This window comes from Podarcis bocagei (genome assembly GCF_964188305.1).
Source record: "Podarcis bocagei genome assembly, chromosome: 4".
Taxonomy (NCBI): Eukaryota; Metazoa; Chordata; class Lepidosauria; order Squamata; family Lacertidae; genus Podarcis; species Podarcis bocagei.
In genome coordinates this window covers 100,995,466-101,022,096 of record NC_138128.1, presented here as the reverse complement: position 1 = coordinate 101,022,096, position 26,631 = coordinate 100,995,466, and the positions used below count along the sequence as shown (strand labels likewise).

The following is a 26,631-nucleotide window of genomic DNA, read 5'->3' as shown; positions in this document are numbered from 1 at the left end:
TGCTGACATCAAGTGAAAGACTGGAGTATTAATGACACCAGCCACTTAAATAATGGGCAAAATAAATATTGGCAGAAGCTATTAATATTGAATGCAAGCTAATGTATCTCAATTGGAACAGTCAACCTTTTAGCTCCTTGATTAATAACTGGTCAAATGTTACAACAGTCGACATGCTGGGTGCGAAATGAAATAAAGGTATCTATTTTTGCTGAAATACATGACCCTAAATGAATCCATTAAAAAAATTAATGTTACTGGAAATAAGTGGCTTTTACACTTACTTAAACATGGCACAGAGAAGGCAGCATATGATAAGCAGATAAATTGCTATTGCCAGAACCATTAATATTTTAAAAATCACTGCACTGTTGGGTGGGGATGAGGGGGGTGGGGGGAGGCAGGTGCAGGAATTTTAAAAATGCCTTGTGCTTTCTCCATCATAGCACATCATCAGATCTCTGAACTAGATGTCATATTATATTTCTCATTTAACCAAAATTTCCTGCTGGTTATGGCTCTGTGCCCGTAAAAGGCACCAAGTTCATTCCTTGGCATCTCTCCTTAAAGGGTCTCAGATTATGGGATGGGGAAACACCTCTTAAGGCCTTGGAGAGTTACTTCTAACAGGGCCTCCTCATATATTATAATTTCTAGGTGTTTTTCAAGCACACCTATGTGCGTGCTCATCAGAAGCCCTGACTGGTTGTGGCTTGTTGCTGTGTAATGGGCAAAACAACCCACAGAGCAGACATGAACTGGGGCCAAAAATGCACCAGGGGTCTGGCTTGGGCCATTTCCATTAGATTTGTGACAAGTATTGGCATAAAAAACAAAACAAAAAAACACACCCGACCATCTCAACTTTCAAATAACACTGCTCAGTATTTCTATTTTAATGTTTTATCAGCTTTTTGTGATATTTTGATTGTGCATTTACTTTTTGTTTGTGATTTTACCATTGTAACTTGTGTAAATGGCTTAGAAATCTTGTTTTATTAAATAGTAAAAATGAATCAATGAATAAAATCCCAAACTTGCCTTGTTGGAGTTTGAACTGGTGGTGGCTACCTAAGGAAATATCTCAATATGGCAGTGGAACAGTTTGCAGAAACTATTGTATGGTTGCGCAATGGTAGTGCATCTACATGAAGCTGCTGAAGGACGTCCTATTGCAAGATGTCACTAATATCTGCCTAGGGAACAGTTGAAGCTCTCCTTTTTATCAAATCCAGATGATGGTGTTTTTAAATCGGTCTCAGGACATGGTAACATACTGGTCAAAGATGAATAAACTGGCACTCAATCCCATTAAGATGGAGGTGCTGTTAATGGGCAGTTTGCCAGCTAAGTGGTGTTCATTTTGTTCTGGAGGACTGGCACTCATCCTCAGCCTTGTTGCTGGAGAGAATGAGCAGCTTCTATGTGTTTTTTTACCAGGATACTGTGTAATCTAAACCTGGAGCTGGCTCAGTGATTGTGGCTGACTGAGGATACAGCCGATCTTGGGCCAGCTGAGACCTGCCCACTCCTCACCCAATTGGGGGTTTTTTGCAGGCTGCCACCCGGTGGGAATCTGCCTGTTTGGCAGATGGAACAGAAAGAGGTCCATGCCTGCTCAATTATGCTGGTGTCACTGTAGCTGAAGGCCAGCAGGGCTGGGCACAATCCAAGCGCTCACCTAACCTGCTCAGAACATAGGGAAATTGGACTGTAGTACTTGACTGATATGTATATTGTACCAGCCTTCCTCTAGTTATCCATGCTGATAACCTCTCACTTGGATTGCAGCAATGCATCATACACGGGCCTGCCTTTGAAAATGCTCCAGTCACTTCAACTGGTCCAGAATAGGGCCACAAGACAACAGAATATGGTCATATATGAAACCAGTGCTTTTTCACCAGCAGTGGCTTCCTGTCCACTTCTGGGCCCAGGCTTTTTAAACTTTAAAAACTTTTAGTGACTAAAGATATTTATTAAAGTATTCAGATCTGTGGAATTTTACAGAGCTGATGCGGTTTTTGCTATCATAACTTTACGTGCAGTTGCTGACTTTAATCTGTATTTGCTTTATGATTATATTTGTTTTTGGTTTAACATGTATTGTAAGCTGCCCAAAGAAGCTTCTGCTCTTGAGTGGTCTAAAATGCAGTAACTAAACAAACAAACTTCAACCTTAATAATGATAAGAAAAGGGACTGAAAATAATACTTAATGCTACTGTGCAACTCTGTGGTCTGACTATGGTCTAGAATGCTGTCAAAAAGGGCTGTTGTGGAGCTGGGAGAGGGGCAGTTCCCTATGAAGAAAGGCCAAGCATTTGGGGCATTTGTATTCAGGCACAGGTTGTAAGCGCAGGTTTTAAACGCAGTGTAAGGTAGTCTCTGTGGGAGTCTATTGTATTTAATTATGGGGTATCAGAGTTTTTAGGGGGTTAACCTGGCTGGGATAGCTGGGATAGCTGGCTTGTTGGTATCTGAATGACTTTCAATTTCGTTGTTCTGCATGGGACAATGACAATAAAGATTATCGTATCGTATTGCAAGCAATGGAATTCTAGGCCCCAGATCCACAGGCTGGAGAAGGTTCAGAAGGAAAACTGCTGCACCTCCTCTGGCAGAGAACTGTGCCAGCAGTCAAGTGGATCACTTCACAGGCAGAAAGCTGCTGCTTGTGGAAGTAGCTAACCTTACACCTGCAAAATAAAAAAAATTCCTTCCAGTAGCACCTTAAAGACCAACTAAGTTAGTTCTTGGTATGAGCTTTCGTGTGCATGCACACTTCTTCATGCACACGAAAGCTCATACCAAGAACTAACTTAGTTGGTCTTTAAGGTGCTACTGGAAGGAATTTTTTTATTTTGACTATGGCAGACCAACACGGCTACCTATCTACTACTTACACCTGCAGACTCTGGCAAGGGGGGTGGGGGGTGGGGACACAGGCAAAGAGAAGAACTCTGCCCCTCCCCCCACAGATCCTGCCCTGACCAGCAAGAATTTTGGAAGCAGAAGTGGATCTACCACTGTGCGTCCCACTTCAGAGTGCAGATCTTCCAAATGTCCCAATTTTCCAAGGACAGTCTCAGAATTGCTGAAGCCACCCCAGTTTCTGATTGATCCCATAATGTCCCAGTTTTCCTTTTTCCTCCCCTCCCCATCACAGCAAACAATTGAAAGTGGTGTGTGTGTGTGTGTGTGTGTGTGTAGGTACAAAAACAGAGTCCTGTTTAAACCGAAAATAAAATCCTTGCCTCAAATGAAGGAAATGGTGAAGCTGGCATATGAAGCCCTCCCTATACTTCTGAAGGAAAATGTCATCAATTCACTTTAAACTCTTCAATTGCAATGCTTCAGCAGCCAGCCATTTCTTAAGAAATATGCGAAGCGTATTGCAAATGGAGCCTCATACAGCAAGCCTTTACATCTCTGCTCAGAAGCCCTACGGTATTCAGTGGAACTTACTCCCAGGTAACTGGGTAAAGACTGGGCAGCCTTATACTGCAATCCTAAGCATTTTTACTCAGAAGTAAATCCCACTGAGTGCAGTAGGATTTACTCTCTGGTGTGTTTCTGATCATTCTGACAATTTCTATTTTTTATTGTTGTTATTATTGTTACCTCGCTTTTTCCCTGACAGGGACTCAAGCCAGCTTACCTCTGAAAATTTATTTCATTCCATTTATCTGTGGAAGGTGTTGTACACAATCCCTTCCCTCACACATTTTCTCTTTACAACAATCCTGTGAGGTAAGGTTCGGTGGAGAGGTTGCAACTGGCTCAAGGTGACAGGTGCATATGTGTATATGACGTCTATGTGTGCAGCAAGAAAATCTTTCTGGTGTAGAATAGAATGCCCTTATTTTCATCTGAAAAATGTTGGAGGGTATGAGAGGGCACTCCAAGGAAGAACATGCTGGAACATATTATATACAATTACAATTAGTATGAAAACTTCTGATAAAAATAAATGTTTATTCCTCCCTAGAATACTAGAATCCAAGTGTACCCAATTAAGTTTATTGGCCATAGCTTCAGAAATTACAAAAGGAAGTATATATATATTGTAACCTGCCCTGTGATCCTCGGATGAAGGGTGGTAAAGACATTTAATAAATAATAGCCAATTCTTCACATATTTTTCCTTATTTTATTTTAAAAATATTTTTAGGCTGGTCATCATGCTCATGGATACTAGGACAGTATATACAGTTGCAATCAAAATGATTCAACCCCCACTGTAAATTGTGTTTATTATCAAAATTTCAGCTGTCTGCAATGAGCAATCAAACAAAAGCGATTGAAATAGCTCAACACGGGGGCTCCGCTAGGGGCACCACGGAAGATGGCCGACAATACCATCTCTCCAGCTCACATGAGGTAATTAAGAGGCTGAGATGGGAGTAATCAGCCTCCCAGGTTTCTTCCCGGTAGAAGGGAAGATGCAGTCTCATTCGCGGCTGCCCACAAACCACCCCCGAGTCGAAAAGAAGGAGGGGGTGGGGGCACTGGATGGAAAGCCCTCGAGGGAGCTTGGATCTCCTGGACGCTGTCTCTGTGAGCGCTCCAAGTTCCATTTCTTAAGATAAAAGATTGGATATTAGATTTATGGACATGCTTCGAGCAAATAAAGGGTATTTTATCTGCTAATTAAGCCAGCCACTGAGATGCTAAGAGTGACGGATTGGAGGAAAGATAACATCAAAGAATAACATCTAAGCCAGTATGTTGAAATGGAATGGAAAGGAGGGGGGATAAAACTTTTTCTTTTTCTACTACGATACTACCTAACAACCCCCCCGCCCCAGAAGAACCGTCTATATTACCTATAGCAAGTGAGATTGGAAAATATAAACTGTGTGGAAATAATAATATTATCTAAAGCCTTTGTTTTTCGAAATATTTGGAAGAAGATAAAAGACTCTCTTGTAATCGGGATCTGCCATTATGAGACAGACTGTGTTGCAGAGATTAATAGTCATGGGGGAGGCGAGCCCTTACTTTGTTATTATATCGGTATCTCAAGTTCGATTTGGCAATCCTCCTCTGGAAAGACTAATGTTTGGTGCAACCTGTCTGAGAAAATTAATGAGCAAACACCTAGATTCTATTTCATCGGAACTGAGGAAAGATGGCGTCTGCCACCCGAGAAGGACTTTTGGATGGATTCGGCATAAATACCAGCGTGTGAGGACATATTGCAAATAAAAGACTTATCAGCTGCAAAAAAGGGGGGGAGAGTCATACAAAGTTCACACAGAAGCATAATATTGTTCATTTCAGCTCACCTGTGGAAACAACTCAGAGGCTATGAAAGAAGAAGGATAATAACAAGAAGATTTAAAGATGGGACTAGTGGACACTCAAAGCAGTAGAAATATGAGATGATTGGACCCCACTGAACTTGAAGCATGGGAACCCCCAACAAAAAATTTATAATTTGGCAAAATATTTGGACTTCATGATATATATATTTGTATAATTTGGAATATTTAATGTGATTTGATTGGATTGTTAAAATGGAAAACTTAATAAAAATTATTATTTTAAAAAATGAAATAGCTCAACACAATGGATGCTTCAGGTTCAAATTCAGCTGAAATTGCAACTTACACTGGCTTCTCCAGTCTCACTATTATTCAACCCCTTCATGGCAAGCATCTTTAGTACTTAGTAGAGCAGCCTTTTGCTGCTATGACCTGCTGCAAACCAGATGCATAGCTAGACAGCAGCTTGCGGCAGCGTTCCTGAGCAATCTTAGCCCATTCCTCATGAGCAATGGCCTCCAGTTCAATAATATTCTTGCATTTGCCTTCTTCAAATCTCACCAGACATTGGGGTTCAGTTCAGATGACTGTGATGGCCACTGTAGAACCTTCCAAGACTTCTTCTGTAACCAAGCCTTGGTGGAATTTGAGTGGTGCTTGGGATCATTGTCCTGTTGGAAGGTCCAATGATACCCAAGCTTCAGCTTCCTCACAGACAGCATGATGTTTCCTCCTAGGATTTCCTGATACTTCAATGAATCCATCCTGCCTTATTATCCTTTCTTCATCAAAGTGGCTGGGGCAACCCAGTCAGATGGATTAGACAGGCTAGTTTTAGCCTTTCGGTATTAATAATCCAGAATGCTTTGAGGTGAACTGGATCTTCCTGGTATTATCTCCTTTTTTCTCCCTTAAAATAATAACCACACAGAAACAAGTCTTGTAAAAGGTAGAAAAAAATTTACTCACTCAGTATACATCTTAAAGAATAGCAGATTCAGCAGATTTGTGCAGGCAGGCTTAAAATGCTAATTGAGTTTCTAAGACATACAGTACTAAGGTCTGGCTTAAAAATGGAGTCTGAGCTTGAGCTCCTATTTGCAGTTGTTCTAATGTTGTAGCCGTAGGTATGATGGAGAAGAGCGGGGGTGGGGGTGTGCCCAGGCAGGGAGGAGCAGATATATAGCTACGCCCTCAGGCCACAATAGGGAAGTGATCCCTACGGGCCTCAGCCCCTTCATGTGCCTATCTGCCAAAACATGATTTGGTTTGACTGCAAATTTGATATATACGTTAGACTCTGAGGGAAGAAACAGAAGACGGAGCAGTAGCCTCCTAAAGGCAGGAGCACTGTCAGGGCATGCAGTCCAAGCCGGGAGGACTCCTAGCCCAAAGTAGGCCTAAATCCCCTCCTAATCACCGGATTAACCCGGAAGAGCAAAGGGGAATGTCGCAGGAAGTTTAAGAAGGCACTGAAGACTTCTTTCCAATTGTTGGCTGAAATCACAGAAGGAGAACCACAAGGCTAAGAGGTGAATCATTCTTCAGGGAAGCCTCAGCATGTTAACAGATCAAAGTCTCAAGAACTATACAGAACTTACATGGCATGATAAAAGTGGAAGAAATTTCTGCCAGCAGAAATCCTGACCCTCTTAATTCCAGATTGCAACCCCTGCCCAATATCTCACTCCACACAGGTTGACCTACAACTTGGAGGGGAGGGCAGTAGCCAGGATGCTGAGCTGTCCCTTGGACCACTGTTGTGTCTAACAGAATGTTCTCCTTCTGTGCCTAAAGCAGCCTTCTCCAAGCGGCCACCCTTCAGAAGTTTTGAACTACCATTTCCATCAGTTCTGGCCAGCATAGTCAATGGTTAGGATAGAACAGTTGGCACTTTAGCCCAAAACATCTGGAGGGCACCAGATTGGGGAACAATGGCCTAACATGTGAAAGTAAATATATTGCTACATGCTCCCCACTTCCCCAAGCCTTGAGAAGTTCTGCAGGCTGCACTTGCCAGAGTTTGACTTTGAGAAGACATTTCCCAAAGTCATTTGACATTTTTGTCACCCATGATTTATTTACAAATGCACAAGACGACCAGGAAATCCATCACCCCTTATCAGTTCCCTCTCATAGCACCTTCTATGGGTTTAATGAGAACCATTGAAGCTCAAAGGGGGGTTATTATTATCCCCTGGCCTACCTGGCAGACAGTGTGCCAAGATGAAGTTCCAAGTCCCAGATGCCAATCCACACAAGCCAAGTCAGGAGATGCAGTCCAGAGTCAGTCCAAGTAAGCAGTAAGTAGCTCAGCAGGCAATCTCAAAGTAGAAACCTGTGAAGGTCTAAGGAGAATCCCAGACAAGATCCCTCAAGGTTTAACAAACACAGCCCCTCAGCTCTGCTGCCTTCTGATACTGTGTCTGCTAACTGCAGCACCTGGGCTTGATGAGCATGTGACCCTCGCCTGCTCCAGCTTGCCCCAGCTGAGGAGTCTATGCCTCCTTCCCCACCTGGCCAGCTAGTGAACTGGGCTGCAGGCCCTGGCCTGACTCTGCATCCTGGAGTGCTCTGCCCGCTGTTCCCTATGTCTTAGGACCTGTCATGTTCATGGGGACGGGGGCCTCTCTGGCTCTGGGTCCCGCTGCTTGGCTTCCTGTGCACTGCCCCCTGCACTCTCATCATCCTCTGTCACCCTGTGAGTATTGTCTACAACAACCTCTCCTTCCCCATCCCTAGCCTGCTCCCGGGTGACCCAGTCCCAGCTGCACCTCTCAGCAAAATCCTGTTCCTCCCCAAAATCCTGCCAGTTCAAGACTGGTAGCCTAGGACTATGTTAGTATTTATAACATATACAATAATATATATATTCTAAGGTGTATACGAATATTTTTTATACCTATTGGATTTACTATCCATGATTTTCAAAGAGGAGAATGTTGAAGATAATTTTGTGGCAACGATATTTGTTTCAGTTCTAGCTGAATATTATTCAGTATTTGTCATTTTAATATATGAGAGCCAATGTGGTGTGGCAGATCAGGGAGACCTCATGTGCACTCAGCCACAAAGTTCCCCTGGACCACTCAGGGCTATTGTAAGGATAGCATCCAGCCACTCCCCCACCTCACATAGGCTGCTTTGACCACCTTGGGGAAAATACAGGATATAAATGTGATAACTAAATGAGAAAGATGTATGAGAGACATACATCCAATGAAGTTCTATCTCTGTTGGTCACCTTGTATGGGCACAATATATGCTAACTTTGTCGCAGGACCAGTTCTCCACAGTGAAATGGATGCATTTTTTTCTTTTCTTTTTGTGCTGTTGCAAAAGTGTTGCAGCTTCATTGGGATGGTCAATAGGTCAATTGACCTCTTGAACCAGCAAGGTGGAGGGTGCTGTGGTTTCTGGCTGCTGCACTGAAAACCTGGAAGGTAAAATCCCAAAGTCCCCTGCCTTGGGATGCAATAGCAGAATATCCATCTTGGGAAACTACAGGGCAGGAGAGCAGTGTCTCCACTCACCAGTGCTTCTTTCTTAAAAAAGAAAAATAGGTGCTGGTACTTGCCATGAAGTTGTTACGCTACGTGCCACACTTTTTAACAAGAACAAAATAGAGGTGCCGGACTTCTACCCCCCTCCCACTGGCCTCAACTTTGCTGGGACCGGGAGCACACCCCCCCCCGACGGCCCAGTGAAGCTCCAAGGCCTGAAGGCCTCCGGAGTTGAAGGGGGGGGGGCAAAAAGGACTCTCCCTCAGCTGAGCACCAGTTTACCTAGCTGTTGGAATCTAAAAAATAAAAGATAGAAATAAGATGAATGATAGTAATAGTGAGAAGGCAATTTTTTAATGAGAAAATAAAAATTAAAAGCGGGCAATTTTTTTTTTTAAAATGATACTAAACCTGAACAGGAAATCAGAAGATTCCTAGCAGGGCTGACCAGGCTTTGTTCCTGGTTGCAACGTAACAGACCCCAGGAGGAAACTACTGAATCTGATAGAACACAGCAAAACAACCAAACTCCCACTGGCGATCAGGTCCCTAGACATCTTTAAAGCCTTTGATTGCTTAGAATTGAAATATCTATTAGCAGTATTAACTAACATGAAATTTGGGCCCAACTTCCTACAAATTTACTCCCAAGCCTCAGCAAAATGCAGAATTAGCAATATGGACTCCAATACCATAGCAATCCCAAGAGGCACAAGACAAGGATGCCCACTGTCTCCCTTCCTATTCATCCTGGCCCTGGAACCCCTTGCAATCTAACTCTGAGCAGCCCCAGATATCAAGGGTGTGGAAATAAAAGGTAAAACCTATAAACTAGGGTTGCAGGTCAACCTGATGGTCATGACACCAGACCCCATAAACACAGCAACTCAACACATCCGCAATGGTGTCGGGCCTGCAAGTAAACTTTGCAAAAACTGAGGCTATGTGCTTTAACACACACACACACACCCGCATACCCAAAAGGAATTCACCAACATCACAAAGATAAAACTTTGCCGCACCAAATTCAGGTACCTAGGGGTTCAAATAACCAGAAACCTCAAATTATACCTCCACAATTACAAGCCCCTGTGGCAACAAATCAACAGTTACTTGAGGAAATGGAACAGTGCCAACTTCATCTTCTCAGACAAAATAGCCATGATCAAAATGATCACTCTCTCAAAGCTAACCTATTGATTCCAAATCCTCCCAATCTGGATTCCCCCAGCCAACTCCAGAAGTGGCTACACTCGTTTATTTTATCACACAAAGAGCCCTAAATAATAAGAATAAGCCCTAAATACCTGCACCTCCCCTCCTCAGAAGGAGGACAGGGAATCCCCAACATAGAATTATGTTACATCGCCAACCAAGTATACCACATAATCCCGTATATTCTAGAAAACGAGACGAAACAATGGGTCTTGGAGAGAGACACCGTTGAAAACCTCTCCACAACAGCACACCCATTTCTCCAAATAAACTAAAGAAAATCCCCACAATACTGAACAGGTTCACTGAACAAGAAGTGAAAAGCAGGCAAACTCTCCCCATCCCCACTAACCCCCTGGCCTGACCCCCAGCACAAAACCTCCAGAAAAACACCTGGCAAACCGAAGGCCTGCACTGCCTAAAAGACTTCTACAAAAACAACAAACCCATACCAGCACAAGAAATACAAGACAAACTAGGGGACACCCAAATACCTTGGCTAACACACTGTCAACTATACGCTTTCTTAAACAATCCAGCGGTAAAATCAGCAGCCACTAGGCCCTGGACCACCTTCAAAAACCTTCTCCTGACAGCAGAGGGACACAGCAAAGGGATGGCATCCACAATGTACAAAATACTGCTCCACAATCCCACAACCCCCCTTGACGCAATCGAAGAACAATGGGAGCATGACATTGGCTATGAAATTAACCCCACCAAATGGACTAGAATGTGGTCTAAACCTCCCTTTAAGTCCATATCAGCCAAAAGAAGGGAACTGACTCTGAAGCTCACCTACAGGTGGTACTTAACACCATAGACACTGGCACTGATATGCCCAGGAACCTCACCAAGGAGAGGCTGCACCTCCACAGGCACATCCCTCCACATGTGGTAGGAATGCCCTAAAATCCAACTCTTCTGGACAGCAGTACTACAAGAGATATGCAAAATAACTAAACAGGTATTAGAACTCACCCAGAAGTGACCCTACTGAACATCTTCCAAGATCATAATCACCGCTCACAGTATAGAGAGTTTATAACCCACCTACTCTCAGCAGCCAGAAACCTCATAGTCAGACACTGGAGAGACCTGTCAGGAGTAAACATGAACCAATGGTATCAAATTGTGTGGGAAACAGCCTTATTAGAAAAAACTAACCAATAAACTGAAACTGACATGGGAACAAATAGAAGAAGGGTATGGCTTCCCTTTATCACATACACAGCCCAACAGGACAATGACAAAAATCCATCAACAGCATACGAATCAATCTGGCTTACCTGACCTAACAAGGACCACCCCCACCCCCGCTCGTAAATGCAAACCCCACTGCAGACAACCACAGACAAGCACCCACACCCTGGCCCCCAATACCTCTCACTACCAAGGAAATGTAATAAACAAATAGAAAGAGAACTTACCCAGTTGACGCTGACACAAAACCCCACACGGACACCATACAAAAGAATATAAGCCTCCCCCTCCCCACTCGACTTCCCCAACCTTATACAGTGGTACCTCGCAAGACGAATGCCTCGCAAGACAAAAAACTCGCTAGACGAAAGGTTTTTCCGTTTTCGATTTGCCTCGCAAGACGAATTTCCCTATGGGCTTGCTTCGCAAGACGAAAACGTCTCACGACTTTGTTTCCTTTGTCTAAAAACAAAGACATGTTTTGTTTATAAAGTTAATTTATTTTCCCTTCAATTTTTGAACTGCTCTTTACAGTATGTGTGACTTTAAAGAGCAGTTAATAAACTGTTGTTGTACCAAATTTGGCTTTGTTTGGACTTTTTTTGACCATAGGAACGCATTAATTGATTTTCAATGCATTCCTATGGGATTTCGTGATTCGCAAGACGAAAAATTCGCTAGACGACAAAACTTGCGGAACGAATTAATTTCGTCTTGCGGGGCACCACTGTACTGTACTCAACACTAATGTCTCACAGCAAATGTAACTGATTTGTAAGAAGGACTACAACCTGAAAAAAGAGACAAGGCATGTACTTTTGTAAACCAAGGAAATCATATATATTGAACAAATGAGGTGCTGGTACTGCGTACCCTTGAGTACCCCTGACCCTATGTTTTGGGACTTTGTTCATTTCACCTCCTTCCTTACAAAAGTGTAATAAAAGAAAGGTCATAATCAAACAAACATAACAAAGAAGCAAAGGTGACAGTTTTTAAGCCCCAGTGATTTCAGTGAGGAGAAATTTCAGCTGAAATCAGTGGGCTTTCAAAGTGCTTAACTGTTGGCAGGATTGTACTCATAATTCTTAAAAACCCTGAAGCATTTATAGGTTTAACGTCCTACATGGCAGCAGCCTGAGAGCAAAACCACACTGAACAGCTCAGATGTGCAAGAGTGATATATAGATTTTACATTGTTTGTCTTGTTTAAAATGTGCAAAAACCTGAACTGAGGAATAATTTTCCCACTGGAGGCTGTAAATCTGGACCTTGACTTGACTGAACGAGGGGAAGGGAGGGGGCGGCATGCCTGGTAAGAGAGCTGTGAGGCCCTTGAACCCTTTTCCTTGATGCAAAGGAAAACGGTTTCATTCCTACTTGGAATCCAAAAAGGAGAACAGGAAAGAACGCCTGAGCTCCATAGAGATTTGGTTTTTATTTGCCTACAGGACGTGGCAGATTTAAAAACTGGCTTTATTTTTCAGTATCCTTAAAGGACCTAACATTTTCCCCCTTTCTTTTTGGCAGGCAACTCTAACTGGAACTTTGAGTCCAGCCAAAGTAGACAATAAAACAGTCAAGAGGCAGAATGCCAAAATACAACAGCATCAGAGTCTAGAGCCTAATTCTCCCCCCCCCCCAATGATTTACACAGGAAGACATTTTAAAACACACACACACACAGGAAAACTTATGTCCTGAAATGAACTCTTCATATGTTAAAACTGCTTGTAAATTAGCCCAGTGAAGTTAAACCATTTCAAAGAGATGTTTTAAAGAAATCCATATGTTCTTTCATTTTTTTCTTTTGAAGCAGAGAGCGCTAACTTTTGAATGCAATAATTATCCCCATATTTCTAACTCAGCACAGTGTGGAGATTAAATAAACAGTGTTTAGCTATCTAACTTTTTCAGCTTAACCAGAGTGAAATATACTGGTTTATTTCTCTATACAGGGTAACTGTTTATACTGGCATTTAGGGACCTGGCAATAATGCAAAATAAAATGCAGGGACTGTGAATGCTTTAAGAACAGAAGAAGAGCTTTGTAGATTCTACCAAGATCCATCTAGTCTAGTCATCCCTAGCCAGGTGTTGCATTCCTGCCCCCCCCATGCTCCCCTGCATGCATAAGCCCCTCCCACCCCCACCCTACCTCGTTATGCCCCCTTTTCTGGCCACTTCCAGGTCCGTGGCAATGAGCATGCGTGTGGTCGTAAGTCAACGAGACACACATAAAATGGCCACTGTCTGTAATTCCCGTCAGGCCATCCAGCACAGGCATGCTGATTGATGCTGATGAGAGCTGTACTCCAGAGTATCTGGAGGGCAACAGGTGGGGGAATATTGTTGTGGTCCAGGATTCTGTTTCCAGCCACAGCTAGTCAGGTCAGCTTCCCAGGGGCCCCGACCATGTAGCGTTGTACAAATGTGCCAGCTTCAGGTTCTCTTGGTATTTTCTCTTTTTTTTGCAAATGTGAGTTTATTTCTCCACATTTTCCCAACAATCTGCAAAAATCCCCAAGAGAATTCATCACCATTTTTGTGTTAATTTCTCCTAATGAACACATTTTTGTATGCAGTTTTGACTAATGTACACATTACTGCCAAAATAACCCCACAATATACAGCATTTTTGTATGCTTTTTCATAAATATATGCCTTCATATTCACCCTTTTCCCCAACATACACATTTTTGTAAAGAGTGGTTGGAGAATAGCACTGCAAAGTTTGGAGAAGTGCAAATATTGAAGGACAGCTGGGTTTCAGTTCACGTTTTGATTCAAGAAGTGTGAATGAGGTAGTTTCTTATTAAAATACAAGCAGAATCAAATTTCTTCCCCATCTCTACTCGCAGGACACAAAGATGGCAGTCATCATCTCCTGTTTGTGTAGAGAAGCACTTCCTTCTAACTGCCAATCAACTTGGCAAGTGGGTGAATTTGGCCCTGCTGTTATGTGAGAAGGTGACAAGTGGTGTTTGATGCTTTCTTTCCATGCAGTTTACGATTTTGTAAACTCAAACCCTGCTTCTAAGCTAAACCAGGCTTTACATGTATGCATGTAATGTGTGAAACTCGCAATCAGTGGCACTTTTTCTCTGTCTTTTCCCACACAAAAAAAGCTTACTGTGGGGACCGTGTGAAACAGCGAGGAGGAAAGTTGTAGCAAAACCATTCCCCACTGCCTCTTCTCTGCTCCAAAATACCTCCCTCCCTCTGCTTTCCTCACGTTTGAAAATGGGTGAGGTGGGGAAACCGTGGAGGAACTGCAGACTTTCCCATTCCAAGAGTTAAATACCACTTCCTCTCTGCTTCTTACTGCTTCTCCCAAAGCTGCTTTCCTTTCCTTTCCTTTTTTAACAAGGAAGTGAATAAATTAACCATTGTATGTAGCAGACACAATTTTATTTGTCACATTTTAGTGATCCCGTGAAACTGCACGTTCTGAGCATTTTTGTTTATCAGGGCTGGCAAACTGTTTTGCTGTAAAATATCAGGAGAGGAGCATAACAATCATATCTTACTTCACCCGAAAACTCTCTAGATTTAGTGAAGCCATTGTCTCTCAACCTCAACCACTCATTTAATAATACAGAGCCAACAAAACTACCTTGTAAGGATTACAGAAAAGTAATGATGATAATAATGAATGTGAAGAACCTTGAAAACTTTAATAGTTCTATTTAAATGCACTTTTACTAGATTCTTTTTTTATTTTTAAGGGCAAATAAAAGCATTTTAAAATAATAAGTAGGTCAATCCATTGTACAGGTCTTGCAGAATGAGGTGGTATAATTTGGGACTGTGGGTATATATCTTTGAATGCCTCACACATAAAAAAATCTCTGATATGCTAATTTATTACATGTAAGGAAGTGATATTTTTAAGTATTTAATGTTTTCATAGTGATGTTGCTCTTAATGTGTGAGGAGCCTGCAGAGGAGACTGTCTGCATGTTTACACCTGTGAGTGCTGTCAGCAGCTGCCTGTCATGGTGGCAACACGCAGTCTGCAAGATCAGAGACACCAGTTGCTGGGGAACGCATGGCTTATTGGGCACTGTCGTTTTTCAAGGGCTGCTGGGAATTGTAGCTCTGAGGGGAGTAAGAAACTAAGAAGGTAAGAATAGCTTGCTGGATCAGTCCAACGGCCCATCGTGTCCAGCATCCCAACCCGCCAGGTGTCTGAAGGCAATCCTGTACAGTCGTACCTCTAGTTATGAACTTAATTAGTTCCAGAAGTCCGTTCTTAACCTGAAACTGTTCTTAACTAGAGGCATCCTTTCGCTAATGGGGCCTCTTTCTGCCGCTGCGCTACTGGCACACAATTTCCGTTCTCATCCTGGGGCAAAGTTCTCAACTCAAGGTAACTCTTCCAGGTTAGCGGAGTTTGTAACGTGAAGCATTTGTAACCTGAGGCGTTTGTAACTCGAGGTACCACTGTATAGGGAAGGTTTTTTAAGATGTCTAATGTTTTATTATGTTTTTTTTTTGTATGTTGGAAGCTACCCAGAGTGGCTGGGGCAACCCAGTAAGATGTGTGTGATATAAATAGTAAAATTATCATTATGGAATGGGACCCCCCTATTTTCATCAGATAAATGTTGGAGGGTATGTACTTGATACATTTGGCCACCTGCCTACCCAGCAGTGTGAAAAGAGGGGTGTTGCCAATATAATACCAGGCCAAAACACATGCCCAGTGAACTATGCTTAACTTGGTGGGTAAGGATTTATGAACACCTATGGAAGTATCAGTTAGACAGCTTGTTCTCCTTTTCTTTTTCCAAAGTGATAGTCTCACCTGTGCCTCTGTCCCAGCATGCCTCTGCCTAGCCCAAAAGCCTTTACTCAAGGTGCAGCCTTTACAGTTCAGGTGCAGCTTCCTCCATTTGCATGAAGAGAGGAAAAAACTGCAGATGAGCTTAAGGCCATGCAGCATAAACACCCTCTATCTCCCACCCCCCTTTTTAAAGCCCGAGGAAGAGTTCTGTGTAACTCAAAAGTTCACATACTGCATTGAAACGTTAGCTGGTCCTAATACAGAAAATATTTCTGATGCTAATAAAAAAATCAAGAGTCAGAAATGTTGGAGAAAAGTTAGCAGAGAAACATTCCATAATAATTTTGTGTAATCTTAGCCCTGCTTTACTTAGCCCTGCTTTAGCATGACAGGATCCTGAGGGATGTAGAAATGTAAAACTTTCCTTCTTAATCTATGCCACTTCATATTCTATGTATTCTTCTGCAATGAGGTGTTCAGTTGATTTGTGGTGTGGGAAACCCTCATTTTAAAAGCAAAAATCACAGCCAAAAAAAGTATTCCCTCCTCCCCACCAACCAGACCTACATTGGTGAGGGAACATTTATGAGGGCCTCAGAATCATCTCTGGAATAGTTCATATGAAAGACAGATGGTGGATCAATGTGTTACTGTCTGTGCCAATTCCACAGTCTTGCTTCCTCATTAACTGGCCTCTCTGCCCGCCCCCCATGGCACCCCTGGACACAAGAATGAGCCTCTTCCACTGTGGCTTCCCTTTTGGGGGGTGCTCTCCCCAGGGAGGCCTTCCTGGCAGCTTCTTTACATATTTTTAGGCATCAGGTGAAAATGTTTCTCTATAGCCAGGCCTTTGGCTGATTAAACAATCTTTTAAATGTGTTTGTGGGAAGGGGGTTATTGGCTTAGTTTTGTTTTCTTATATTGTGTTCTAATTTTGTATTTTTATGTTGTGATCTCTGAATGAAGAGTGGTATACAGATTTAAACAAACAAATTATGTGGGTCTTCCCAACTAGGCTCTTCACATGCTTAATTTCAACTATCAAAGAGTTCCCAACCACTCACTATGCTATTCGCTACCATTTCCCCCCATATGATCACATAGAAAGAGCTACATAACATAGTCCTACAGGAAATTAATGACATATTTATTCCAAAATTTGCTGCCAATGAAGCAGCTGGAACACAAGGCAACGGGAAACATAAAGAAATGTAAATGACCTATAATGAGAAACCAATATGTACTTGGCTTGGAAAGTTCAAGTTAAATGTACAGATACACTTTGGCAAAGTCCCAGTTCCCAACACAGAACAAACCTCAAAACCTGTTCAGATCTCAAACCTATTAAATTTGAAGTGGATTTGAAATTAGTCAAAACAATATTTGCCTATTCCTATTTATAATTCCACAAAAAGCCGTTGGCTGTCAATGCAACATATAGAATCAATATATGCCCTTTGGTGGACTGAAGACGAAACTCTGAATCTCTTGCTGTGGTGAAGTGGTCCAGTCGAAGCAGAAAAGTCTTCTCTCTGTTTTCTAAATGCTTGTCACTGGCTCTTTACACTCAGTCCCATCTCAAGGAACTCTAGTTGCTGACTAAGGAAATAAACCTTTCACTCATGGGGGGGGGGCAGGCAAGCCTGATGCAGTTGAAAATAGTTACTGGCTAGTTGGTTTATTCATTTAATAGTCTTACCTTGCCTTTCTTCAACAGGCCTTCATTTCTAATGTGAAGTGGAAGATAACACATAATAAACATAGGATTCATCTTTGAAAGGAGCATCACTTACTCCTCCAGGAGAGGATTGGGGTGGGAGGAACAGAAAGAGGGGACACACAGATGGAGTCTTTGCACGCAGCTCAGGTGGGGAAGGGACATAAGTTGTGGCTGGGGCAGGCCTCTCTGTTGCTGCAGCTGCCTCATTGGGTGCAAACCTAGGAGTAGCTGAGAGGCTTAGGACTCACGGACGGACATGCCTTTTCCTAACCTGTAAGTGTACTTTTGACCAAAAAAAGAGTTAATTCCTCACTTTGGACATTCCTTGCCTGGCAGTGGTGACAGTGTCTCAAAGTGTGCTCCCTTTGCTAAATTAGGAAGGTCTCTCCAGCTGGGAGACTGACAGTGCTCTAACCTTAATCAACAATCCCAGGAGGAGAAGGAAACCTTGCTTTTCTCAGCTCTTGAAACTGAGCAAGTTATCTGGCCCTTCGCAACTTGCGCTGCTAGGTTGACGTGGGGGAAGATGCATTAACAGCAGTATTGAGACGCTGCCTCTTCCACAATCCCGCTGCCCCCCCTCCCCCGGCCTCCACCTAGAATGGTTCTTTCAGAGGGCCTTAAAAAAATGTGCTATTCTGTTGTTCTATTGGGTAGTTTTTATTTTATTTATTAAACAGATCTGTTGACTTCCCTTCATTACATGGTCATCACTGTGTGGTTTCCAGCATAACATGTAAAAACAGAATACAAATACAACAAACCCTGCAATGCCAGTAAAATGAAATCAAAATAAAACCATTACATATAAGCATTTCAGCATAATGAAAAATCCTCTGAAAGTCACAGTAGTGTTTTCCAATCATGACTTTGCACATCCATTGCATTGCTCCACTGATGTTTGAAAGCATCTTCTGAGATATCATAAGCTCATATTATCTTCTTATGTTTTTGTTTTGGCCATCAAACAGTTGCTGGAATATTTTTGTTTAAAAAATGTTTGAATTCTAAATACTGGGAAAAGTGTAACCTCAAATCTTAAGTTCCCCATACATTATTATTTTTAGAAGGTTTACTTATAAAATAATAGAGAACCTGTAAGCTTCCACTTGTTGCTGAACTTCACCTCCTGTCATCCCTGACCATTGGTTATGATGGCTGTGCTGTTGGGAATTGATACTGAACAACATCTGGAGAGTTACAGAGTCACCGTCCCCCTTATAAAGCTTTTTTTTAAAAGCACATCTGTAATAGCCAGTGTGTTTTTTCTTTTAAAAAAGTTTAGGCGTACCCTCATTTTCCTACTCATATTGAAATAATGTCCCTCAATGAGGCCAAACTTGGATTCATAAAATGTATAGGGGTATGCATCCCCCCTGCGTCCCCCCAGAAAAAAAGCACTGGTAATAGCAACTAAATTGATGCCACAGCTTGATTCTGTGATAGAAGTACTGGCTCAATATAAATGGAGTCCCAGCAAAGGATCTTGTTCTGTCCTGAACTGAAACAACCACTTGTGTGAATACCAGTAATAAGAACATCACATGCAGTATAAATTAAAGGCAGAGAAAATGTAGCAACAGCAGATTAGCATCCCTTTAAAGTCTCCCTACCTGTGTTGATTGTGGGGTAATGCCTCCTATTTTAAGATAAGGCAGCTTTTTTAAAACACACAAATTCCTGGAGACAGGTTTAAGGGTTAATTACATACAACCCAAGGGCTCATTATGTATGCTAAAATGTTGGTTTGGGCAACAAAAGAAGCCTTCATTTCTTTTGTTTTCTGAAAGTTGAGCCTAGACTATCAAAATTGCATTACGCTTCCCACCCACTTCTCCCCTCTTGCAGGTCCCCCCCCTCCGCCCTTGCTTTAAATTCTTCCACATGCACAGAGCCCATAACCTCAATTTCTGTTGAGAATTCATAGTTAAACAGCAAAAGCTTCTCAGTTTCTTCAGCACTGGAGGGGAACTCCGCCCTGCAATAAGCTCCAATTACTGGCCTTCGACTGGGACTGATGAAGGATTATCCTCTCCCTCAGCTATGGCCAGCTCTCGAGCCTAATCTTCAATTAGTTCAATTCATAGAGCATGCTGGCAAGGCCAGCCACTAGATTTCCCACGACTTGCACAAACAGCCTTTCTTTCACGCCCCCCACTCGTCCACTCCCCCCACCCACCCAAACAATGCGCAGATGGTCTAAGGACTGTCTGTTGCAAACTTCAGTGCATCTGGCCACTAAACCCACCTAACGCACAAGCAGTCAAACAAAGAGGGGGTCTCAGATGCTCGACAGTGCCGACTTGTTTCAGTAACTGCACGCCTGTCTTTTTCGGGGAGAGAGAGACAGAGAGAAAAGTTATTCAAGGAGTCAGAAAACAGGTGGATAAACAAAAACAACAAGCAACAAATCTCCTAGGCCAACACTATAAATTCTTCCTTCTAGTCACTTGCCAATGAGCCTGGAATACCCCTCTCAAAGGGGGGTGGGTGGGAGGGAGTTAATGTTATATTGAAACGAACATCTTGATGTTTTCCTTTCAACTGGAAAAAAGTCGGCACTGGTCTGGAAGACAGCTCTATTCTTCACCCTTGTCTGTCTCCCCCTCCCCTGACAATGATATGGGGTCTTGCTCAAGAGCTCAAGAGCAGGGGTTGGCAACCTAAGGCCCATGGGCCACAAGCGGCCCATGGGGGTCATTTAACCGGCCTGTGGACCCCTCTGCCACACGGTCAGTCGGGTCCCATGCACCGCACTAAACCGGCGCGGAGCAGAGTGGGGACCCCCTTCCACGACGCTGGCCGGCTTCCCATTGGATGCAGGAAGCTCCTGCATCCAATGAGAAGCTGTGCACACCTCCTCTGCACCGGAAATAGCATTTGCACAAGCACACACGCGCACTCGCGGCATCTGCGGGGCCGTGAACCGGCCCAAGCCACAAAAACTTTGCTGACCCCTGCATAAGACCAAGACAGAGCAGAAGAATCCCAGGACATGGATTCAGCCATTACACTGAGGTCTAGCATGGTGTATAGAAGATACATCCCTTCTCAACATCTAGTTTTCCTGAAGCCCCACTTTGGGGAGTGACCAGGCTAACACATGAACACATTTGGCCCACCCAGGACTTTCTGTGACTATGGATGTCACTTTTTCCTCTTTACCAGCAACTGCTGGGCAGTTGGCATCCCTGAGGGAGAGGGACTTGGCCCAGAGACATTCAGCTGCTGACCCCTAGAGTGTTTGGTATCAACTCCAGGGATCTGGGTTCAAATGTCAGTTTGGACACAACATTCACGGGATGGCCTTGTGCCAGTCACAAACACCTCCGATTAACTTGTTCCACAGAGTTCTTGGGAGGGTGTGTGGAATATACACTTCCCTGAAATGCATGGAAGAACAGCATATTTTGTTCTTTGTGCCTTTCTGTGTATGCAGGACACATTGGTGGCGTGGACATTTTAGTCTTATGTCCCTTTTGTGAAAGCAAACAACCTCCTTGATTTGTGAGGTTTACCTCTTGAGAAAATATGCTGTTTTCTTCTAAGTAGACAGTTATTTAGATGCAGGTCAGCAGCACCAGATGACCCCACTCGGTTAGATGCTGGGGTGGATTTCCCTCCCTTCACTTCTCAGTTCCCTCTGTGCCCCCCAAGACTCGTGCTGTGTCCACCTATTTACATGATTTTCACCTGTGGCCCCCTTGGAATATCCGGGGGGGGGGGGCAGGAGGCAACACTGCTTTAGACACTTACTTAAGAATAAGTCTGATTGAGTATAGTGGAAGTTACTTCTGAGTAAACATGTACAGATTAGCAATACCAAGTAGCTTTAGTCCTGTTATATTTAAATTCTTACAAATGCCAAGTCCCACAAAATGGATATTTGCAACTGAATACCTTTCTCATGTGATCTAAAGTTAAACACTTCATGACAGAGTAGCAGAGATATATTCTAAGATAATTATCAATCTGTTAGGCTTTCTGCAACACCTTTGTTTAACTACAGTAGAAGTTTCCATGCTCTGCATTTAGCAGTATGCATGCAGAGTTGTTTTCCATGTCAATGTACAATTAAGCAATTATACTTAACACACTGTATGTACAGCATCTTGCTAGTGCACAGGCTCTGCCCAGTATTGTTTTCCCCATGTTACTGATGGGGGTTTGAGAGGGGCAGACCAACATACCGCAGAGGGACATGCCAGATGGAATGGAGTCATCATTCATGCATCTGCCCCATTTACAAATAAAGCAGGATGGGATGTGTGTCTTGCTTCAAAAACAGGGTCCTGAACCCTCAACCATCCTGCATCTGACCTGAGTCAGGAATGGAGAAAAGTGACTGGAGAGAAGGACCTGCACACACAATTAAGGCCACCTATGGAGTCCTTGGCTGTGTGTAGTTCACACTTGGGCACTTTGCTGCACCACTTTTTTATTATTATTGTGATTTCTTTTACAAGAGGATTCTCTATTTTTTACCTTGGTTTTATTTCTTTTTCTTCTCTCACTGAATCTGGAGCCTCTGCACTCCTCTCACCCAATGCTTGAATGTAGATCTCCAGCAATTTTATTACCCCCCCCCCCTGCCAGCTATCTCTGGAGTTAAAGCCCACCCCACTCTGCCAGCCAGCATGGCAGCTCCCCATTGCCATTGCAGAGGTTGAGGTTGTTGCTACAAATGGCTCCTGATACAACACTAGGCATTTGCAGATTACAACCAAGTGTAGAATCCCTTAATGTGAGCATACGCAGTGTCAGATTGAGAGACAAATTTAAAATCTTGCCCTGTCTAGAGCAGATGTTCTCCATGGTGTTGAAACTCATCAACCTCAAGACAGTTTATTGACTATCTTGTCAGTTTCATGTGCAGGCAAATATACCAACTGCTTTGGGACTTTTTGTGTTGAATCTGTAGGCCACTTTACATATATTTTGGTTTACAGCTAAGATACTTTAAGTATGGATCTAAAATATAGTGTCTATTGACTACATATGTGAACTGTGGTAACTGTGTGTGACACACACACACACACACACACAAACACACACACACACACACAGCAGGGGCTGCTGGACATACCAGGTGGACTATACTTGTCTTTGCAGATCACAGTTTGTGGAGGCCTGCTATTCCCACAATGTTTGTGGGAATCAGATATTTCCTTCATCATATAGGAGAAAAGTCTGCACATGACTTTGTTTACTTTGTGGGGAAAGTGAAATGATTCACATACTAATGAATATGTCATTCAGATGGTCTTTTGTTTTGTGTGAATGAAAGTAGTGGCTTCAGGCAAACTTGGCATGGGAAACGAGGGAGAAACCAAAAAAACAGCAATGCTGCTCCTTAAAAGGAAATGTCTCAGTACAGTTTTCTGTATAGCTCAACCGCAAAGGGATCAACAGCAAACTCCCATACGTAACTGTGCTGTGATATGGACCTCTGGCACTGCTGGGTCTGCCCTACTGAATATGGTTCTAGTCACCATCTAGTCACCTGAAGAAGATAATTATAAGACTGGAACAGGGGCCTTGTTTGCCAGTGGCCAGGATGGGTGCGCATGCCCAGCCCTCGCTGCTGGCGGCCCACAGGGGGTGCTCTTCCCCCTCCACACTCCTCAGCCCACATAACTACCAGGCAGGCACTTGCACACTGGGTGGGGGTGGGGCTTGGAGGATGAAGAGCTTCCTTTGCCACTGGGTGGGCATGGAGGGGGCTCTTCACCCTCCCCTCCCCAGCCCTCGCTGCCGATGGGCAGGCGCTTGCAAGCTGGGCACGCGATGGGGATCTCTGGGGGGGAGGGAGCACCTAGCTCACACAGACCCAGACTGTGCACCCGGGGCTTCACTGGCACCCCTAACACTACGCCACTAGACTGGAAATAGATACATTAGGCCAACTAAAATGAGAATAGGCTTCCTGTGGCAGGAAAGCAAAATCACATTCTCACAGAAGTGCTAAACCTCCAGGATACTGTAGGAAGGGGCTCATATGACTGAATTGTCCCTCTATTTTATTTTATTTTTTAAATCAAGATGGAAAAATAGCATGTTAAGGACAGGGCTTCTAGCTTAGTCTTCTCCACAGCCTGTTAGTTTTCTGTGTGCTGGTATTTGGAACTGGGCCTAATGGCTGAGGGACAGGGAAGAAGTGGTGAGGTGGGAATGGTGCCGACTCTTCCGCTTCGCTGCCTGAGACGTGTCCTTCATCCCGCCTCCTTGGTGGGCTGGCTCTGGTTGCTAATCTTTTAGGTTGAAGTGCAAAGCCTAGTAAGCGCAAGGTGCCCGAATCACAATAATTCCCCTGCCTTCCAAACAGGAGCAGGAAATAGTTCAAGCACCAGCCAGAGCACCACGAAGGGCATTAGGCAGTAACTGGAGGCTTCGGAATTAACCTAGGTTTTGACACCGCACCGGATGTTCATGTTTGTGCCCCCTGGGGTTCAGTGGGATAGATGTCCCATTGGAATAGTCCTCTCCTTTAAAAAATACATTGATTGTACATAGTATAAGTAATACATATAATTTAGAACACAGAAAAATAACAGCAATCAACTTTACAAATATTAACGGAAATTGTTTAGTAATACTAGTATCTTAAGTTGTTAAGTAATAAAATTTAACTACCCTACAATATGAAAAAACTTATTGTTGTACAAATATTAAAAAGAAGCAGACCACATTTCAACTTCAGCTAAATAAATGATGGACATAATTTAAATATGGAACTTATTAAATACCTCATCTTTGTGATTCAGCTGTTTGTTGTGTAAATTATATTTAATATATAGCATCCAATGTCTTCCAGAGAGCAAAACAAAATGGAAATAAAAGAGACAAAAACAAAAAAGAGGAAAATAAGTCAATTTTTCTTCTTCTTTTTGGCTTATAGCAAGGGGAGAGGGTTGCCACAATCCGCTTTTCATTTAGTGGTCAATAACACTCTAAAATAGTGATCTCCAGCCTTTGGGGGGGGGGGTCAGTGAACAATTTTGCAAATTAGAGAAAATGTTGTGGGCACCACACTTATCCTACAACCAAGCACACATGACAAACTACGGTATTCTGTGAGCTACAATGGGATACTTGTTTCAAGCCTAATTTCAGCTAGGGTGCTGAGGACCCTGTGGGCACCAGGAAAGTCCCCTGGGGGCGCTGACGTGGACAATCCCTGCCCTGAAAGATTGCAATTCCTCCTCAAAAGTATTTGCTTGATTTCTTCCTTGCTTGACCTACAGGGTCCGTGTAATTTTACTTAGTATTGCTAGATCTCAGAGTTTAATGTGCTGTTCTTGAATAGGTGTGTGTGTATCTTTTGTTTCTGCTAGTTGGCCTGCAGTATTGAGCCACTATAATTACTGTAATCAATGTTATGGAACTGATACTTTGAGAGACATTGATAGGTAGACTTTTGGGTCTTAGGGTATGTCAGCCTAAAGAATAGTATTCATTTACTGATTTTTATTTATTTATTTATTTATTTATTTATTTATTTATTTGGCCACAAGTGTTTGGCTTCTAGGCAAGTCCACCAACCATGACAAAAAAACATCCTTTCTCCTCCTCTGCTCCCAGCAATTATCCCTACACATTTTTGCTAACCTAACTAGAATCAAATGCCATTATGTTAATAATTTAATAGGGACCTCTACTGAGAATGTAGACAGTAATGCTTATGTATGCATGACCAAATATATTTCCAAAAGCATTTTTTGTGGGAGTTACTTACATAATCTGGATCTATATGCTTCTCATAATAATTAATATCCTATGCTTTAGAAAGCATCAGTTTATGCTTCTCCCAAAATATCCAGCCCTCCCAAAAGCACATCTGCACAGCCTGCACATTGTTGACCTCTCCTCACTCCTGGTCAGGGGCAGTGGTGCCAGGAGGCTATTGCTGCAGTTCCGCCCCAAGAGTCCACTATTGGTTGGGGAGTACGGGGATCTATCATGTGTGTGTGTGGCTTCTTTCCAAGTGTCAGGGATTCCACTTTCTTTAATGGTTGCATTTATTGTTCTCATTATGGGATCAAAAAAGTCCTTCAAATATTTTTAGTAGAATTTCTCTGTTTTTTAATGGAATTTCTTCTCTGCCTGCTGTTCATCTGCATGGGTAGGCAAACTAAGGCCTGAGGGTCAGATCTGGCCTAATCACCTTCTAAATCCAGCCCATGGATGGTCTGGGAACCAGCGTGTTTCTGCATTAGTAGAATATGTCCTTTTATTTAAAATGCATCTCTGGGTTATTTGTGGGGCATAGGAATTTGTTCATTCCCCCTCAAAAAAATATACTCCACCCCCCCACAAGGTCTGAAGGACAGTGGACCGGCGCCCTGCTGAAAAATTTTGCTGACCCCTGATCTAATGCCTCTCTGTTGATGCTTTCTCCATGCCTTGCATAATTATACATACCTCTGTCATGTCTCATCTTACTTGCCCTTTCTCTAAACTGAACGCACCATACATTGTCACCTTTCCCCAGGGGGAAGTTGCTTCATCCACTACATTATTTGAACTATCCTTTTCCAAATAGTTTCCAGAAATATCCTTTTTGGAGTCCAGTGATAAGAAATGTGCACAATATTCCAAGTGGGGTTGCATCATAGATTTGTACAACAGCATTACGTTTCTGGAAGTTTTATCTACAGTTCCTTTCCTAAGGATCCCTAACATGGAATTGGCCTTTTACAAAGCTGTCACACCCTGGGCCAACGTCTTCATTCAGCTCTCCACTCTGACCCAATATCTCATTCCTTGTCACTCACTGCCAGTTCTGACCCCATAAGTGTATATGTGAAATTCATATATTTTATTGCTCCAATTGCATTGATTTACAGCTCCTTACATTGAACTGGCCAGTTTATTTCCCATTCACCCAATGGAGAGTTCCATTTTGCTTATAAGAACAAATTGTTCAGGGGGG

The 26,631-nt window shown here is 43.0% G+C and overlaps 1 protein-coding gene across 3 annotated transcripts in view; it reads right to left on the bottom strand.

Moving 5' to 3' along the window:
• LOC308585415 (uncharacterized protein) overlaps window positions 1-17,902 on the bottom strand; it is a 212,077-nt gene extending 194,175 nt beyond the window's left edge. For 2 of the 3 annotated variants that reach the window (XR_014007368.1, XR_014007369.1), the window contains exon 1: window positions 17,679-17,902. Coding sequence is in view for 1 of the 3 variants with exons in the window: in XM_081191080.1 (XP_081047206.1) it covers window positions 13,349-13,398 (50 nt within the window). In the remaining 2 variants the exon portion in view is untranslated. Of the gene's footprint in view, window positions 1-13,348; window positions 13,452-17,678 lie in introns of those variants that run through there. The other variant, XM_081191080.1, reaches the window with a different exon arrangement.
• Window positions 17,903-26,631: the final 8,729 nt, after the last annotated feature.